The 17,394-nt window shown below is 35.1% G+C and overlaps 1 protein-coding gene across 2 annotated transcripts in view; it reads left to right on the top strand.

The window, feature by feature from the left end:
- The window catches only part of SMARCA5 (SWI/SNF related, matrix associated, actin dependent regulator of chromatin, subfamily a, member 5), a 40,655-nt gene that overhangs the window by 12,267 nt on the left and 10,994 nt on the right, over positions 1–17,394 (top strand). For both annotated transcript variants that reach the window (XM_044224952.1, XM_044224953.1), the window contains 11 exons: positions 1,709–1,809; positions 3,521–3,621; positions 4,326–4,505; positions 5,612–5,767; positions 5,862–5,993; positions 7,600–7,668; positions 11,249–11,358; positions 13,604–13,830; positions 15,439–15,560; positions 15,643–15,795; positions 17,241–17,373. In XM_044224952.1, the coding sequence (XP_044080887.1) occupies positions 1,709–1,809; positions 3,521–3,621; positions 4,326–4,505; positions 5,612–5,767; positions 5,862–5,993; positions 7,600–7,668; positions 11,249–11,358; positions 13,604–13,830; positions 15,439–15,560; positions 15,643–15,795; positions 17,241–17,373 (1,484 nt within the window). The remainder of the gene's footprint in view (positions 1–1,708; positions 1,810–3,520; positions 3,622–4,325; positions 4,506–5,611; positions 5,768–5,861; positions 5,994–7,599; positions 7,669–11,248; positions 11,359–13,603; positions 13,831–15,438; positions 15,561–15,642; positions 15,796–17,240; positions 17,374–17,394) is intronic.

The following is a 17,394-nucleotide window of genomic DNA, read 5'->3' as shown; positions in this document are numbered from 1 at the left end:
TTTTATTTATTTATTTGACAGAGAGAGATCACAGTAGGCAGAGAGGCAGGCAGAGAGAGAGAGGAAGGGAAGCAGGCCCCCTGCTGAGCAGAGAGCCGGATGCGGGACTTGATCCCAGGACCCTGAGATCATGACCTGAGCCGAAGGCAGTGGCTTAATCCACTGAGCCACCCAGGTGCCCAGAAAATTAGTTTTTAAGGGGGAATGTCCCAACTCTCTTGGGATGAAGAATCTGAGCATTTCCAAAAAGCTTTGAGTAATTCTGATAAATCTCTAGCTTAAGAGTCATTGCTCGAAGATGACAGTCCTGCCATTCTGTAGGAAGAGCAGTTCAGAGGACATCTGAGGTAGGGGAGTTGGGCAGGATGTTTAAGCACCTGGATCTAGCCATGCCTGAAGCTATGAATTCCTAGACTTTCCAGTAACATGCAACAGTGATTCCACAGCTCTATACATTATGCTATATGTTTATCATAGTGAAAGTTTTTTTTCTTTTTTTTAATTTTTGAGTATAGTTGACGTGAAGTGTTACATTAGTTTTAGGTGTACAGCTTAGTGTGATTTTACAAGTTTATACATTCTGCTATGTTCATCACAAGTGTAGCTACCATCTGTTCTATTACATTGCTATTACAACATTATTGATTGTATTCCTGTGTTCTGCTTTTTATTCCTGTGACTTCCTCATTCCATAACTGGAAGGTTGTACCTCTCTCTCCCCATTTGCTCAGTGCACCACCCGTCTTCCCCTGGGTAGCCATCAGCTGTCCGTGTTTATAGTTCTGATTTTGCTTTTTGTTAATTCCTTTTTTACTTTACATTTCATATATGAGTGAAGTCATATATTTGTCATTCTCATTCTGACTTACTTCACTTAGCATAATACCCTCTAAGTACATCCATGTTGTCTCCAGTGCCACAGTGTCATCCTTCTTTTTTTTTTTTTTTTTTTAAAGATTTTATTTATTTATTTGAGAGAGAGAGAGACAGTGAGAGAGAGCATGAGCGAGGAGAAGGTCAGAGAGCGAAGCAGACTCCCCATGGAGCTGGGAGCCTGATGTGGGACTCCATCCCGGGACTCCAGGATCACGCCCTGAGCCGAAGGCAGTCGTCCAACCAACTGCGCCACCCAGGCGTCCCAGTCTTATCCTTCTTAAAGTTGTAGTTCTTAAGAGTTGCCTAGGAGGCGCAGTGGGTTGAGTGTCCTGTTCCTGGGTTTCAGTTCAGGTGTGATCTCAGGGTTTTTAGATGGAGCCCTACATTGGATTCTGAGCTCAGTGTGGAGTCTGCTTTTTTTCCTCTCTCTCCTTTTGCCCCTACACTCTGCACTCACTCGCTCTCAAATAAAAAAAAGTTTTGGTTTTTAAAATGTGATTTCTGGAGCTATTTTCTGGCAGAAATACTTAAAAAGGTAACTTTAAATTAGAAATTATGAGATTTTTCTAACTGTAGTTCCTTGAAATGAGATTATTCCATTACCTCAGGTGTTAGTCTGTTTTAACAATAGTATGTATATCTTAGCGATGTAAAATGTTTCAGGTTTAAGTTTACTAATAATTCATACTGTTCCACTTTTCTAGCCTTAATTTAAATGCCTCTTAAAAATTACTGTGGAATCTTGGTCAGCCACTTAACTATTTTGTTGAAATAGTAACTATAGTTAAAAGTTTAAAGTGCTAATCAATTGATTTCATTTTGAACTTCACAGTTACCGACATCGTAGAACAGAGCAAGAGGAAGATGAAGAACTATTAACAGAAAGCTCTAAAGCAACCAATGTTTGCACTCGATTTGAAGATTCTCCATCATGTATGTTGTATACATATTTATGACTATTTGATTTTTAAAAATTCCCCTTTTGAGACATCCTTTGGTTAAAGTTTTATTTGTCCTGGCTGTAATTTATAAAGGGAGTTTTTAGTAATCTTTTGAAATTGATTGTGAGCCAGATTTTTTTTTATGGAAGTGGTAGTATAGTATATTTGTATGCTAGCGGTGCTGTATTTCAAAGGGGGCATAAAATGCCTTGTGTTTTTATTGTTGCCTGAATATATATGTGAAACTAGTAATAGTTTCTGCTTTATATTTGCCCCTGATTAAAAAAATGTAATGTTTAAAAAAAGCATTTCATGAAGACTTCTGTTAACTGATGTCAAGATTTTGTATTAGTTTGTTTTAAATTTTTTTCTGAAATATTTGTTATTAATGGTTTTCCAAAGGAAAACTTGGGTAACCAGGTTTCTGAGTTTTACTTCTGTATAATCTTGATAGTCTGGTGGCACATTTGTCTTTACTGCAGCCTAGCATTTTTTTCCTGATCTTCCTCTTTCTTACTTGGTAATTGATTTGTGTGATCGAAGTGGTTGTGAACAACAGAAATTTAGAGAGGTCAATATAGGACATATAATTTTGACTTGTTTAATTAACTATAACTTTAACTCTTTAACAAGTTGAACTTCAGGCAAGACAGTATCTTGGTTAGAAATTCAGCAGTCTGTTTAAAGTATTTATCTTCAGATGTTTTTTGGTTATGAAATACCCAGTTTCCATTTCCTTCATGAAGTTAGAAACTAAAGCCAGGTATATGGTACAAGGGAGGAAGGAAGTTTGAATTGTTTGTATTACCTCTTTCTCACATTCCTACATTGTAACTAGTTTTCCCAGTATTGGTTACCTTTTCATTTTAAAGCAGTGTTTTTTGAAAGGTGATGGGGTACAGGCATGCATGTTAAAAAAATCTGGTGATCGTGATATATATACTTAGTAATTATTCTGAGGCGGGAAGTGTGTAGTAAACCCCAAAAGAGATACTGTTTCTCTTTACAGGACCTGTTGAACTTAGAAAAGTAAGTAAGTTCTAGTTCTTCCAAATTCTTAGTACCTTAGAGAAGGTAATGAGAAAACAGTCTCTATATATCCTGTCGTATTTCCCCTTTGTTAGGAGGAAGACTAAATTCCCAGAGAATGTCTGTTTGGATTATCATGGAAGGTGGAAACACTTGGTTTAGAACCACTTGTGGGGTGCTGGGTGGCTCAGTCAGTTAAGCGTTTGCCTTTGACTCTGGTCATTCTCCCAGGGTCCTGGGATGAAGCCCCATGTTGGGCTCTCTGCTCAGTGGCGAGTCTACTCCCTCTCCCTCTGCCCTGCTCCTGCTCTTATTCTCTCTCTCAGTAAATTACAGTCTTAAAAAGAAACGTGTGATAACATTAAAAAAGGATATAAAAGGTGAGTCTCTAGGACCAGTGTATGGGTAACATAGGAACTGAATGATTGGGGTGGGTAGTCTGATGCTTTATAATTGTGGGTTTCCCCTGCCCCTCCACTTGGTTATTGTCCCTGTCTGTTCACTCCTTGCCTGCTCCAGATCACAGCAGTTGCCTCTGATGACTTGGAAATTGAAGACAGAAAAGTCAGAGTAAAGGTCCAAGTTAAAACTCCAATTATCAAACGAAGGGGACTGCCTTTCTGTATTTCTTATGTCTTTAAAATGTGCATTGTGTTTTTTCTTTTTATTCTTAGATGTTAAATGGGGTAAACTGAGAGATTATCAGGTCCGAGGATTAAATTGGCTCATTTCTTTATATGAGAATGGCATCAATGGTATCCTTGCAGATGAAATGGTATGTTTGGTAGTTTTTTAGAAGGCCATATTTTGTAGTTTAAAGTATTTTGTACCATGAAATTTATAAAAGTTAAGATTTGATTATAATCCAGAACTGTTAGCAAACGAATCCTCTGTCAAACCTGGTTTAGTTATAGAAGCAGAATTTGTACTTCAGTTGTGAGGAATTATTATTTATAAAAGTGTGATAAATTTAAAAGTAAATACATTTTGAGAAACATACTTTTGGTAGACTTTCATAATACACTGTTTTGGCCATTTCCCTTCATTTTTATAAAAGACAGGGGAGGTTAGTTTTTTCATTAGTGATTATAGTTCTGTCTCAAAATACTTATCTTTGTTTAGTATTGAGTAGATATGTAGTCAGTGTTCCAGATTTCGATATAGCTAAGTGCTAAAATACTTAGTTGCTTGAAAAAAGTACGGAGTCAAAAGAAATGGGTTTTCATTGTAGCTCTGCTGCATGACTTTGGGAAATTCAAACTTCTGAGCCTTATGGGTATGGTTAGTAGTACCTGTTTGTAGACATGGAAAGATTAAAAAGCATAACAGCTAAACTTGAAACTTCAAGTTTTTGTCATTTGTTAGCTATCATAAACCATGTAGGTTTTTTTTTTTTAATATTTTTATGTATCAGGAGGAAACAGAAATACGGGTGTCTATTTTGTTTTGATTTTCATTGCTTTGTGATTCTTCTTTCAGGGCCTGGGAAAAACTCTTCAAACAATTTCTCTTCTTGGGTACATGAAACACTATAGAAACATTCCTGGTCCTCATATGGTTTTGGTTCCTAAGTCTACATTACACAACTGGATGAGTGAATTCAAGAGATGGGTACCAACACTTAGATCTGTTTGTTTGATAGGAGATAAAGAACAAAGAGTAAGCTTTTTGTGTTTTGTTACATTTTTGATATTAAAGAATTTGAATTTAGGTTTGGGGGGGGACAGCTGAGGAGGGATAAAAGAAGAGTTCAGTAATAAACTTTGTCTTCACAAATATTAGTAATTTACAAATGTAATACTGTCTTAGTGGTGAAGAATCCTTGTGGAGAAAGGAGTTGTAGACTGTAGCATGCCAAATGAATGTATAGTTTGTTTCTTTTACTTTGGAATTGGTTGTATAAACTCAAAGGCTATATTCTTATTCTAGAAGCAGCATTTTTGTTCTTAAAAGAAGTTTTGAATGTGTGAATTGGTTGGAAAATTGAGGAGCCAGATTTTTTTAGATTGATGTTGCATAATGCTTAATTAATAGCGTAATTTTTAAAGATGGACTGGGTCAGTTAACAATATATTGGTGAGTTGGTATGGTATTTATTGAAATAAATTAAAATGATGGTCATGACATTTTTGGGAAGGAAATAATGAAAATAATAATACTATTGAAAATACAAAGCTCAGATTTTAAAATGTACTATATTGAAGAATAATGTATTTAGTTTTGTTTTTTTATTTAGCTATCATTGCTTTTCTCCTTTTATAGATAACGTGTATCTTAAGTTACTAAGTTGTTTTTTATGTTTTTGAGCCAAATTTAAACCACTTTTTGCTTTAGTTTCTTAACTTGTAAAGTAAGAGTAATAATAACAAAGTTTTATTAGATATGTAAACATGAAAGGAAAGAAAATGCTTAACTGCAAACCATCTTTAAGTTTTCACTCTATGGCAGAAACCACCCTCTCTTTCTAAATCTGTTTCCTAAGAATTTCAGCACCTGGTAGAAATGAAGAGAAGACATTTAAGAATTAGTGTATTAACTGTACACTGATCAGTTTTGTCGGTTATTTTTTATTAAATGGCTTTGACACTTAGAAATGATTGATGAAATTAGTTTGAGTTGGTTCTAGAGGCTTACGTAGTATAAAAGAGTATCCCTTTTTAATATTTTCCATCCCTTTTTTTTGTGTTAGATTACTTGTCATCAATACCTTTAATGTGTAGTTTTTTTCTGCATGATGTAATTTTTTTCTCTTGCTACCTACACAGGCTGCTTTTGTCAGAGATGTTTTATTACCAGGAGAATGGGATGTATGTGTAACATCTTATGAAATGCTTATAAAAGAGAAGTCTGTTTTCAAAAAATTTAATTGGAGATACTTAGTTATAGATGAAGCTCACAGGATCAAAAATGAAAAATCAAAGGTAATTTGGTATTTGGAAGTAAGAATCATTTGTGCCTCCATTTAGAATTTGATCATTGTGTAGAATATTCTAATGATGAATTTGGTTCTTTTAGTTGTCAGAAATAGTGAGGGAATTCAAGACTACAAATCGACTATTATTAACTGGAACACCTCTTCAAAACAACTTGCATGAGCTCTGGTCACTTCTTAATTTTTTGTTGCCAGATGTCTTTAATTCAGCAGATGTAAGTATGTCTTACTGTTTTCTGGTTGGAATATTAATGTTTTTGTTTAATGCTATACATTTTTGTAATAAAATTGGTCTTTCAGCAGTGCTTAAGATAATTGTAATTTTGGGACGCCTGGGTGGCTCAGTTGGTTGGACGACTGCCTTCGGCTCAGGGCGTGATCCTGGAGTCCCGGGATCGAGTCCCACATCAGGCTCCCAGCTCCATGGGGAGTCTCCTTCGCTCTCTGACCTTCTCCTCGCTCATGCTCTCTCTCACTGTCTCTCTCTCTCAAATAAATAAAATCTTTAAAAAAAAAAAAAGATAATTGTAATTTTAGCACCACTTGAGATAATTGTTAATTTTTTACTTTAAGTATTCTGGTGTAATGTGCCAAGTTTTTTATGTATCCTGAGAGTTTACTTTTTTGCCTTTTGATTTCAATATCATTTTATGAATCAGTTGTTTTTTGTCTCTGGAATGTCATAGATTCACATACCAAATAGGTAGTCACATTGCCCTGAATTTCAGCAGTTGTACGTGGATTGCTGGTGTCCTTAAGGTATTGCTCAAGTTATTTCCCAAGTTGACTTGTTGTGAACTTCACATAGCCTGTGTTTCCCCAGGATGTTCTTCAAATTTGCTAAAGTCTGTCTAGCCATCTTTTTTTTATGGCCTAACAAACATAGAATCTAATCTTTACCTTTTAATAGATTATTGGCCCTGATAAAAATGGTTGAGTAGATGTTCAAACTATTGGTTATACCTAAGCACGTAATATATATATTAAAGTCTGTTATCAGTAATGACAATTTTTTGCTGAACCAGAGTTCATTTTTGAACTTTGTTTCCATGGGTGGAGAGAGAGAGATGGAAGAGCCTGTGCGTGTGTGTGGCTTTTGAAGAGCTCAGTTAAGTTCCAAAAGGGTTAATTTTGGGTTGTTGTGTTAAGGATCATTGTAAAAGAATAGTGAAATTTGCCTTCTTGGAAGACATTCAGTCAATCTCAGGAAAATACTTTAGTTCTGCTTTTGTGTATTTTAATGTTTTTGTTTTAGAGATTTTTTTTTTTACTGGATTATCACTCTAATTTGTTTAGTGATCTGTGAAAGCATTGTTGTAGTTAACATAATTCTAAGATTATGTTTACTAACAAAGCACAAATACAAACCAGATGTCCTGAGGAGGTAAGAATATGGAAGTTATCCTTGTTCAGATCCTACCAAATACTAATGAAATGCTGGTAATTTAATTAAAATTGACACTGCTCTGAAAATTTCATGTTTGAGTAATCTGAGTAGCCTTGGAGAAACTAAAGTGATTTTAACTTTGCAGCTCTTCTAAAATAAGATTTTTCAAGAATATTAATTTTCAAATTCTATAGAATAACTTTCCAACTATTCATTATGAAACTTGTCATCTTGATGTTTTTAATCTAATTCTCAAGGTAGTTCTAATGAATTGTTAACAATGACACATGAAAAATACAGAATTGAACCAAATGATTTTTGAAGTTCACAGCTCAAATACTATTTCTAGAATTCATTGTTACATCTAACATAAATAGGGTTTTTATGTTTAATGTCTGTAGTTAATATTTATGATCTTTTTCTTTTTTAACTAGGACTTTGATTCATGGTTTGATACAAACAATTGCCTTGGGGATCAAAAACTAGTTGAGAGGCTTCATATGGTAAGTGTTTTTGAATAAGGTTAAAGCAGGGAACCCTGGGTGGCTCAGTCAGTTTAGCATCTGCCTTTGGCTTGGGTCATGATCCCAGGGTCGTGGGATCAAGTCCCACATCAGGCTCCTTGCTCAGTGGGGAGCCTGCTTCTCCCTCTGCCTGACACTCCCCCTGTTTGTGCTGTCTCTCTGACAAATAAATAAAATCTTTTAAAATAAAAGATTAAAGCATATTTCTAATGGGAAAAATGATAGAGGGTTAAATTAGTGAATTATTTTTCTATTAAAAAACATTGACTAGAATTAGATCTATTTGAATCCTGTTACTTAATTATTAATCTTACACTGGAGGCTGAGGGGTTGTGGAGTGTGCTTTTAGTATTAGAACCTAGGATGAAATCCTAACTTAGTGAGTGGAAAAAGTAATCTAAACCTAAGAGGTTTGGTTCTCAAAGGCTAAAGGGGTCCATCTTTTGTTTTTAAATCCTGCAGCTGTGTATAAGCAACTGGTAGTAGAGCATCATGAGCAGAGTTGCTAAGTTCTTGCTGTGATACATAGCTTTTTTACTTCTTAATGAAGATTCACAAGTGAAAGTTGGTTGGTAGATAATGCCCAAACAGAATCCAGAATATGATAGTCTGACTAGTAGAATAAATCCAGATCTTGTAAGCATGGCATATAAGGCTTTTCATGACCTAACGCAAAGGTTCTTAACTTTTGACATTTCGGTTAGGTAATTTTGAAGGGCACAGGGAAGGTGGTTTTCCTGTTTGGCAGCATTCTTGACACCTCTACCCACTACATGCCAGTAATATGTCCCATTTGTGACAACCAGATATGTTGCTGGCCATTCCAGTTGTCCACTGGGGTGTCAGTCTCTTCCCTAAACCCCATGATTTAACTTTTCTGACATTCTCAAACTTCTGTTTCACTTTTTATATCAATATAATTTATTAGAATTTCTGACCCTAATTAATTTTATGTAAACATTGAACTAATTTCAGTCTCTTTGTCTGTGCTGATCCTTTCTGCCACATCTGGTACCCCCTTTCCTACTTTTCACTGATGCCTAGTCCAACACTAGGTATAGGTATAGGTAATGTCATCTTTTCCACTGAATATACTGGGTGAATCCAGCTTAGAAGCTTCTTTGTATCCCATTTTTAATTATCAAGGCAGTCTAACATAGGACTTTGCACTGGGTGTTGAAATGTTTAATTTACAGATTTTGTCCTGCTGTATTGCAAACACAAAGGCAGGAAACCGGTCTTAGACATTTGTATCTCTAGCACAATGCCTGGTTCATAGTGGGTCTTTGAACAGGGGAAAAGTTAAGCCTGAATGTTTAAATACTGGTTTCTGTATAAATTAATTATAACCCACTTCAAAATTCTCATGTACTGAAATTTTATTATTTTAAATTTTTGAAGCTGATAATCTCTTAGACATCTTTGTTTCAAATTAGGTGGCATTTAGGCACGTAAGCATTCAATTTAGAGTATGGAGTGTGTATGTAGACTTTGCTTTATTAAATAGGTACATGTATGTAAAGCAAACTAAAACAATCCACATAAGAGAATCAGCCACTCTGGCATCGCCCTTTATTTTGTTCAGAGTAGTATGAAAATGATTATCAAATCGGGGAGAAGAGGTTTGGTAGTTACCTTTCTGTATCTGTCTGGAAATTCCCACCTTAGCTCCCTGTGGTCTCCTGATGAAAAGGGTATTCAGAATTAGCATCGGTATACTTAGGAATGAAATCATTTTTACTTAATGTGTCAGTTATCTGTTACTGCAAAGTACTCCCCTCTCCCACCAAAAACCCTTAATAGTATCTATTTTTAGTAATCCTAGAATTTACGGATTGGCTGGGTGGTTCCTTTGCTGGTTTTACCTGGATTTATCCAGCTTTATTTACCTGGACAATTTTGGAAGAGGGCCCAGTAGACCTGAAGGTCTCTGGTAACATATCTGGCAGTGGGTGCTGGCTGTCAGCTAAGATTATCCATGCTAGCTTCCTTATGTGATGACATTAGAGAAGTGTTGCTGATTGTTTTTCTCACCAGTTTTTAATTTCTTTGTGATCGTATTTTTATAAGCTAGTGTAAATAAAACATAGGAGGATACAAATAGAGAATCTTTAGTTTTGTAGATACTCTGAAATTTAATGAGAACGAACTACATACTACATGGGTAGGTTTTGCAAACATGTTGAATAAAAGAAATGAGATAAAATGGGTGTATATTATATAATTCTATGTATGTAAAGTTAAAAATAATAGGCCTAACTAATTTATGATGTTAAAATTTAAGGGCGGATGGTGGCTGGGAAGGTTCCAAGATGGGTTTCTGCAGTATTCTGTTTTTATCTAGGTGATAGTTGATTACGTGGGCATGTTTACTTGATTGAAATTTATTGAACTGTATAGTCATGATTTGTTCTACTTTCATAAGAAAAGGGTAGTAAAATTTTCATTGTTTTTATTTTCATTAAGTTTTCTTTTTCTTTTATTAATTTCAATACAGTGTTGTATCAGTGATTGAACAGTTCCATTTACCACCCTGTGCTCATCACAAGTACACCCCTTAATCCCCATCACCCATTTCATTCATCCCCCCCAACCCACCAAAAGAGTAGTAAATTTAAAAATTAACCATAAAAACATTTTAATGTGGACCTAGCTTTAAGTACTGTTGGACAATGTACATGAAAGCACAGTAGTACCAGTCCCCTGGCCCCTTCTCTGCAGATGAAACATTCCAAGATCGCCAGTGGGTACCAGAAACCACGGATAATACTGAACTCTGTATACACTTTTTTTCTTATACATACATATATATGGTAGTTTAATTTATAAATTAGGCAGGGTAAGAGATTAACAGCAGTAATTATAAAATAGAATGATTGTAAAGTTTTATAACATAAGTTATATAAATATCGTCTTTCAGCATACCTTATTATACTATACTCCCCCTTATGATTATGTGAGATCATAAAATGCCTACACAATGAGATGAAGCGAAGTCAGTAACGTAGGTATTATGATGTAATGTTAGTTTGCTATTGACCTTATGATATGTTAGGAGGAGGATCATCTGCTTCGAGACTGTGGTTGATGCAGGTCACTGAATCCATAGATAAGGAAGGGTGATAGCTAGTTGTAAATGGAAGACAGTGAATGTCGAAAGCATCAAAACTTACTGTTTTTAGGGGCACCTGGGTGGCTCAGTCAGTTAAGTGGCTGCCTTCAGCTCAAGTCCTGATCCTAGAGTCCTGGTATTGAACTCCCAATCAGGCTCCCCACTCAGTGGGGAATCTGCTGCTGTTTCTGACCACCCTCGACTCTTTCAAATAAATAAAACCTTTAAAAAAAAAAAACTTCTAGTATCTTATAACAGTATAGCAAGTGTATATTCATTACATGTGTTGAATAAGCAATGATCTTGTATTACCCTTCAGGATTCAGTAATAATAAGTTATATTTGGAAGGGTGAAATTCTAAAAACAGATAAATTTCAATGTATTTATTAAACAGTTTGAGATCCTGATATAATAAAGATCATTTCTGTTTCTTTTTGATCATTCAGGTTTTGCGTCCATTTCTCCTTCGTCGAATTAAAGCTGATGTTGAAAAGAGTTTGCCTCCAAAGAAGGAAGTTAAAATCTATGTGGGTCTCAGCAAAATGCAAAGGGAATGGTATGTGTTCTTGGACGTTTTAAAATCACTATTGATTCCTAATCAACTTTCATTTATATTTTCCTTAATTGTGTCTGCAAGGAATTGTCATTTGCTTTGTGAATTCAACCTTAAGAGTTTTCTGTGGCGCCTGGGTGGCTCAGTGGGTTAAGCCTCTGCTTTCGGCTCAGGTCATGATCTCAGTCAGGGTCCTGGGATCAAGCCCCGCATCGGGCTCTCTGCTCAGCGGGGAGCCTGCTTCCCCTTCTCTCTGCCTGCCTCTCTGCCTACTTGTGATCTGTCAAATAAATAAATAAATAAGCTTTAAAAAAATGGTTTTCTGATCATGTAATTTAGGACTTGCTAATCCAGTTTATCATACAGAGTCATAAAACTTACAGCTTATAATCAGGATGGGAAGTGTATGAATCCAAGGTTTAAAGTTGGCATTTAATTAAACAGGGATATATATATATGATATATATATAAACCTCTCTACTTGGGTTTTTTGAAAAGGAACTGGTGGCACAGATGCAGACATACAGTTAACTTAGTGGTTCATAAATACAGGATTGTGGATTAGGATTAATCTGATGAAGTTGGAGATAGTAGAGATATGAGAAAATTTAGGTGTTTTCTTTTAGCCCATAAAGCTATTGCATATATTTAATTTTAAAGACTCCATTCTGAGTGAATGTTTTATTTTAGACAGGATTTCATTTGTGAATTTATGGTGGTAATACAAGATAGCTATTTTTAAATACCTCTCTAGGGCATAATAAAAATGTGGAAAACATTGTAAGTTTCTTCTTTTTTTTCTTAAGGTTTTCTGAGTATATGAAATCCAAAAGGCTAGAAACCACTAACTTAGTATTAAATTTTTTTTTATAGATAGAAAGGTCATCATGAATCAACAATGTGAATTGTCTGTAGAAAATTATATTGTTACCTTAGCATATATTAACATTAAGTGTAGTGTTTGAAAAAGAGAATAAATAGTCATACTTACTCTTCCCTGGTTATACTGCATTTCAGTGTATTTAATTCCGTACTTGATAAGTATATGCAAGGGGCTGGAATTGTTGGTGAAAAGACAGAAAAGATAGAATGTAAAGAAATGGGCACATTATCTAGGAAAGAGATGACCTCTGTAGATGGTGGTCCATCCTAAGTGTCCTTAAAACTTTTGGAAGGCTCTAAGTTAACAGCTGTGTCATGAGTCAGTGTTAAGGGAAGAGAAATCTCTTTTAGGTTAACATTGGCGAACTTTTGTCAGAATTGTATGGAAAGGTCTGCCTTGAATAATACTTTATGCCTTATTACTGGAGTTATGTATATATCGCTTAGGTTATTGAAGTTATTTTGTTCAGAGGATTCAAGGTCTTGAAACTTTGGTATTTAGATAGATTACACTTTCCTGTAGGATGTTTACATTCTTGATAGCGCATTTAAGGCTTTTCACAATCCATCTTTAGCCTGTGGCTAAAGTTTTACTACATATAATTATTTTATATATATATATATATATATATATACACACACACATATACACACACAGACACACACACGTGTGCCTGTATGTGTGTGTGTGCGCGTGTCTGTATATAGACACACATGTATGCATAGTTTTACTGCCCTCATATCTCCCCCTATCCCCATGTACTATTTATATTTAAATTACATTGATTGCATTTTATTTTCATCATCATGCCTTATCCTATCAGGATTCTTCCTTCTTAGATCTTCCTGTTCTCACCCAAATGCTGTACTAGCTACATTGAATAGTAACACTCTTCCATTGAAAAAGACTACAAATTAAAATTATGTTTAAAACTTAACGTTTTGGGGTGCCTGGCTGGCTCAGTCAGTAGAGCATGTGGGTCTTGATCTTGAGGTTGTAAGTTCAAGTCCTTTGTTGGGTGTAGGGATTACTTAAAAATAAAAAAGTAAAAAATAAAACTTTGCTTAATTATTTAAAAATGTTACGTTATCCTGCTTTGTTTTAATTCAACCCAAGGAGACATACCGTTTTGGACCTTGAGGCCCAAAGTATAATTGTGAACATTAGAACAGTGGGGCCAGTAAAGAAAAACGAGGAAAGAGAAAGATGTTACAATACATGGTAAACTCCTAACCACATCTTAGAAGTTGGTGGGTTCTTTACAGGTATTTTTGGGTTGAGGTAGGGGAGGAAATTAAGGATGGAAAGTAACAGGGATTTGTCAGGGCACAATGAACCCTTTTAAAATATTTTTCTTCTCAATAGGTATACTCGGATATTAATGAAGGATATAGATATACTAAACTCTGCAGGGAAGATGGACAAAATGAGGTTATTGAACATCCTGATGCAGTTGAGGAAATGCTGTAATCATCCATATCTCTTTGATGGAGCTGAACCTGGTCCACCTTATACAACAGATATGCATCTAGTTACCAACAGTGGCAAAATGGTGGTGTTAGACAAGCTGCTCCCGAAATTAAAAGAACAAGGTAATTATGTTACTGGTAACAAATTGAGAAGTGATGAAAACTTGTAAAATTCTGATGTAAAATAAGGGACCACTACAATTTGAAATTACTAATCATGGCACTTTTATAAAGTTGAAGTGTGGGACATTTAAAAACTTCTATCCATTATCTGAGCTTCATTTCTCCCCCCAATTTTAGGCTCATAAATCTTAGGGATCAGTAGTTAGGGCTGATACACTCCTGGATTTTGGGGTAGAGTTCTCATTTTATATATGCTTTCTCAGAATATGTCAGCTTTTTGTTATAAAGTGCCAAGAATGCTCTTTCCACACATACACAGTTCCCAGATGCTTTGGTAGACAGTGTTGTGTTCATAGTATTGTTTTTAGTTATTTATGTGGACTTACTTAAATGACAAAATACTTAAATTTAAGCAATAAAATTAAGCAATAATTTAATTATTAAATATGTACCTGGACCCAAAGCAGTTTTGTTTATAACATGCTGATTTCTTATGTGAAAATGAGTATGTAGTATGTGTAGAGACGTGTTTAAAATACATGAATGCAGAATGTATTTAGTGTGATCCAGCTTCAGTAATTAAAGACTCATGGCAAAACTTGACATCTATACGTACCTGCTTTCCTTCTCCCAGATTAATTTGAAGCAAGTCCCAGACATCAAAGCTTTTCATACACAAATTATTAATTATGTAATGTGAAATAATACAGTCAGATTTTACATTTTTCCATTTGTGTTTCTCTTGTGTGTTTTGGTAAGAATGACTTGTACCTTTAGGATATTGAAGATCAGCCTTCTAAGAGAAGGTTTTTACACCTTTTTGTGGAAATACATTTTCTAAAATGCTTTTCTTGAAAGTTAAGTAGTAAAGGGAATAGCAAGAACTTGGTAGAAATACTCAGATATTAATGAAAGCTATATTAAACTCTGCAAGGAAAATGGGGACTGTTGAGCATCCTTAGGCATCTTGGTTACAAGAAGATAAGACACAGCAGATTATCAGCCTCAGCTTCCGAGAAGAGATAATTTCATAATTTTTATTTTTTTATAATGACTCCTTGGTCTTCATACATTCTACTGTGAAGACATTGTGCAGCTGGCTGAAGAAATGGAAGGCAGTTGAATAACTTGGATCATGGCATCAGTGAAAGATGACCATGTAGATGTGAGGCCACATCTATGTTGTTATATTTCAGTCTGGAATGAGATGGGTATTGGGTATATGTTAGGGGATGTTCAGGGCCATGCACATGGGAGAATTGTGCTGGAGGTGGAGGAAGGTTATTTTTAAATGCATTTGTAATAAAAAGACTGATTCTCTCAGCCTTGGGACAGACCTAGACCAGAACAAATACTTTTTCCATTTATCTTAGTGTGTTGTACAGATACTACCCTTTTTTGTTTGTGCCATGATGAGAAAAATGGGGAGAATAACTGACTAGGATAAATAAATAATGTGTAGTTTTTTTCTTAAAACCAACTAGGTAACTTGGAATTAAGGGGTAACTGGTTATTCTTAGTTTTGATTAGCCTTAAATTTTTAAATACTTTTTTTTTTTTTTTTTACTTTTGAAGCTTCTGAAAATGAGCTGTTCTATTTGTTAACAGGTTCACGAGTCCTAATCTTCAGTCAAATGACAAGGGTATTGGATATTTTGGAAGATTATTGCATGTGGAGAAATTATGAATACTGTAGATTGGATGGGCAGACACCCCACGATGAGAGACAAGTAAGTAAAATCCAAGGAGGGAAGGTAAAAAAATTACCAGATAAAATAATTTCCTGACATTTGTTTTATTTTATATCTGTAGGAGTCCATCAATGCATACAATGAACCAAACAGCACAAAGTTTGTTTTCATGTTAAGTACACGTGCTGGTGGTCTTGGCATTAATCTTGCTACTGCTGATGTAGTAATTTTGTATGATTCAGATTGGAATCCCCAAGTAGATCTCCAGGCTATGGTAAGAGATAACAATAAATACATTCTTAATATTTTCTTAGAGCTTGATATTTTCATTAGAGCAAGCTAGTGGTCTGCAAATATCAGTGACTTAACCCAGTAGAATTTTTTCTCCGAATGTAATAATTCAGAGAAGGTATTTTGTAGGTGATCTCTCATTCAAAGCAGGATATCTGTATCTCACAGCTTTGCCATATCTTAGGAGTCTAGCTATATCCTGTGTATTCTGATGGCAGAAGGGGGATAGAGTTGAGGATTATCTAGGAAATTTTTAATGGGTCAGATCTGAAAGTGTCCCCACAGTCATCGGCCAGCACTCAAATCACATAGCATAACTGGGTGCAAGGCAATTGGTAAATTACAGCATAGTTGTACCTTAGGAAAGGGAGATAGGTTGGCGAGCTACCAACCTGCCTATCATGTTGGATGCTTAAAATGTATGCCCTTGTGTGGGAGTTCTTTGGCTAGAAGAGGAAGATCATTCTTAGGTTGAGAAAATGTATGATCTGCAGATTAATATGAAAACTTACAGATTCTTAAGTTTGATACTATTAATGACTTGATCCATGGTATTGGTGATTATAACTCTGGTGTTGTTGTTTCTATCCTATATTGAAAGTGTGGTTGAGGAAAATTGATCAGTTAGAAATGGGGATGTTTTGTAAGAATATGTTTTGTGAACTTAACAGAAATTAAACAGAAATGGAATTCAGATTAATTTGACTACTTGTATGTAGTTATGTGGGTGACATTTAAAGACTAGAATTTTTATATATGTGGAGTTATTTTATTTTTATCACTTTTTTCCCCTGATAGCAGTGAAAATTTATATATGATTTAGGTAGAAAAACATTTTGAATTTAAACCTAAGTAAAACAGATTTAGGAAAAAAAATTTTATCATCCAACTTAATCATAATTTTGTCTGTCTTATTTGGAGATGTGAAATTCAGGTAAGATTTTACCTGAAGGAGAATGGGGGGCAGGGGAGAAGCAGCAGGCAGAGGGACAGGCAGACTCCACATGTGGAGTCTGACTCAAGATTTGGTCTCAGGACCCTGAGATCATCACCTGAGTGGAAATCAAGAGTTAAGATGCTCAATGGACCCACTCAGGTGCCCCTGGAGACATGGAATTTTGTATCAGTATTACCTAGTAAAAGTAACAGGATAGTTTCTCACAGATTCAGCCATCTGTTGTGTTCCATACCTCCTGAAAGTTTTACTTGTGAGATAATCAATTAATTTGATTGACATGGAGAAACTTTGAGAATCTAAGAAATACTAATCTAATAACATTTATTTTTTTTAACAAATTCATTTTTAGAATAGTTTTGTTATATTAAAAACTTTTACACTTGAGTATTTTAATTTTGCTTTTCAGTATACAGTCAAATGCTATTTATGTAATTTTTAACTGTATCAAAATGACATGGTTATTTGCCTAGGACCGAGCACATAGAATTGGACAAACCAAGACTGTTAGAGTGTTCCGCTTTATAACTGATAACACTGTGGAAGAAAGAATAGTGGAACGTGCTGAGATGAAACTCAGATTGGATTCAATAGTCATTCAGCAAGGTGAGCCTTAGAACTTTAAGA

This window comes from Neovison vison, chromosome 11 (genome assembly GCF_020171115.1).
Source record: "Neovison vison isolate M4711 chromosome 11, ASM_NN_V1, whole genome shotgun sequence".
NCBI classification, from domain to species: domain Eukaryota; kingdom Metazoa; phylum Chordata; class Mammalia; order Carnivora; family Mustelidae; genus Neogale; species Neogale vison.
This window is presented reverse-complemented; position numbering and strand designations above follow the sequence as displayed.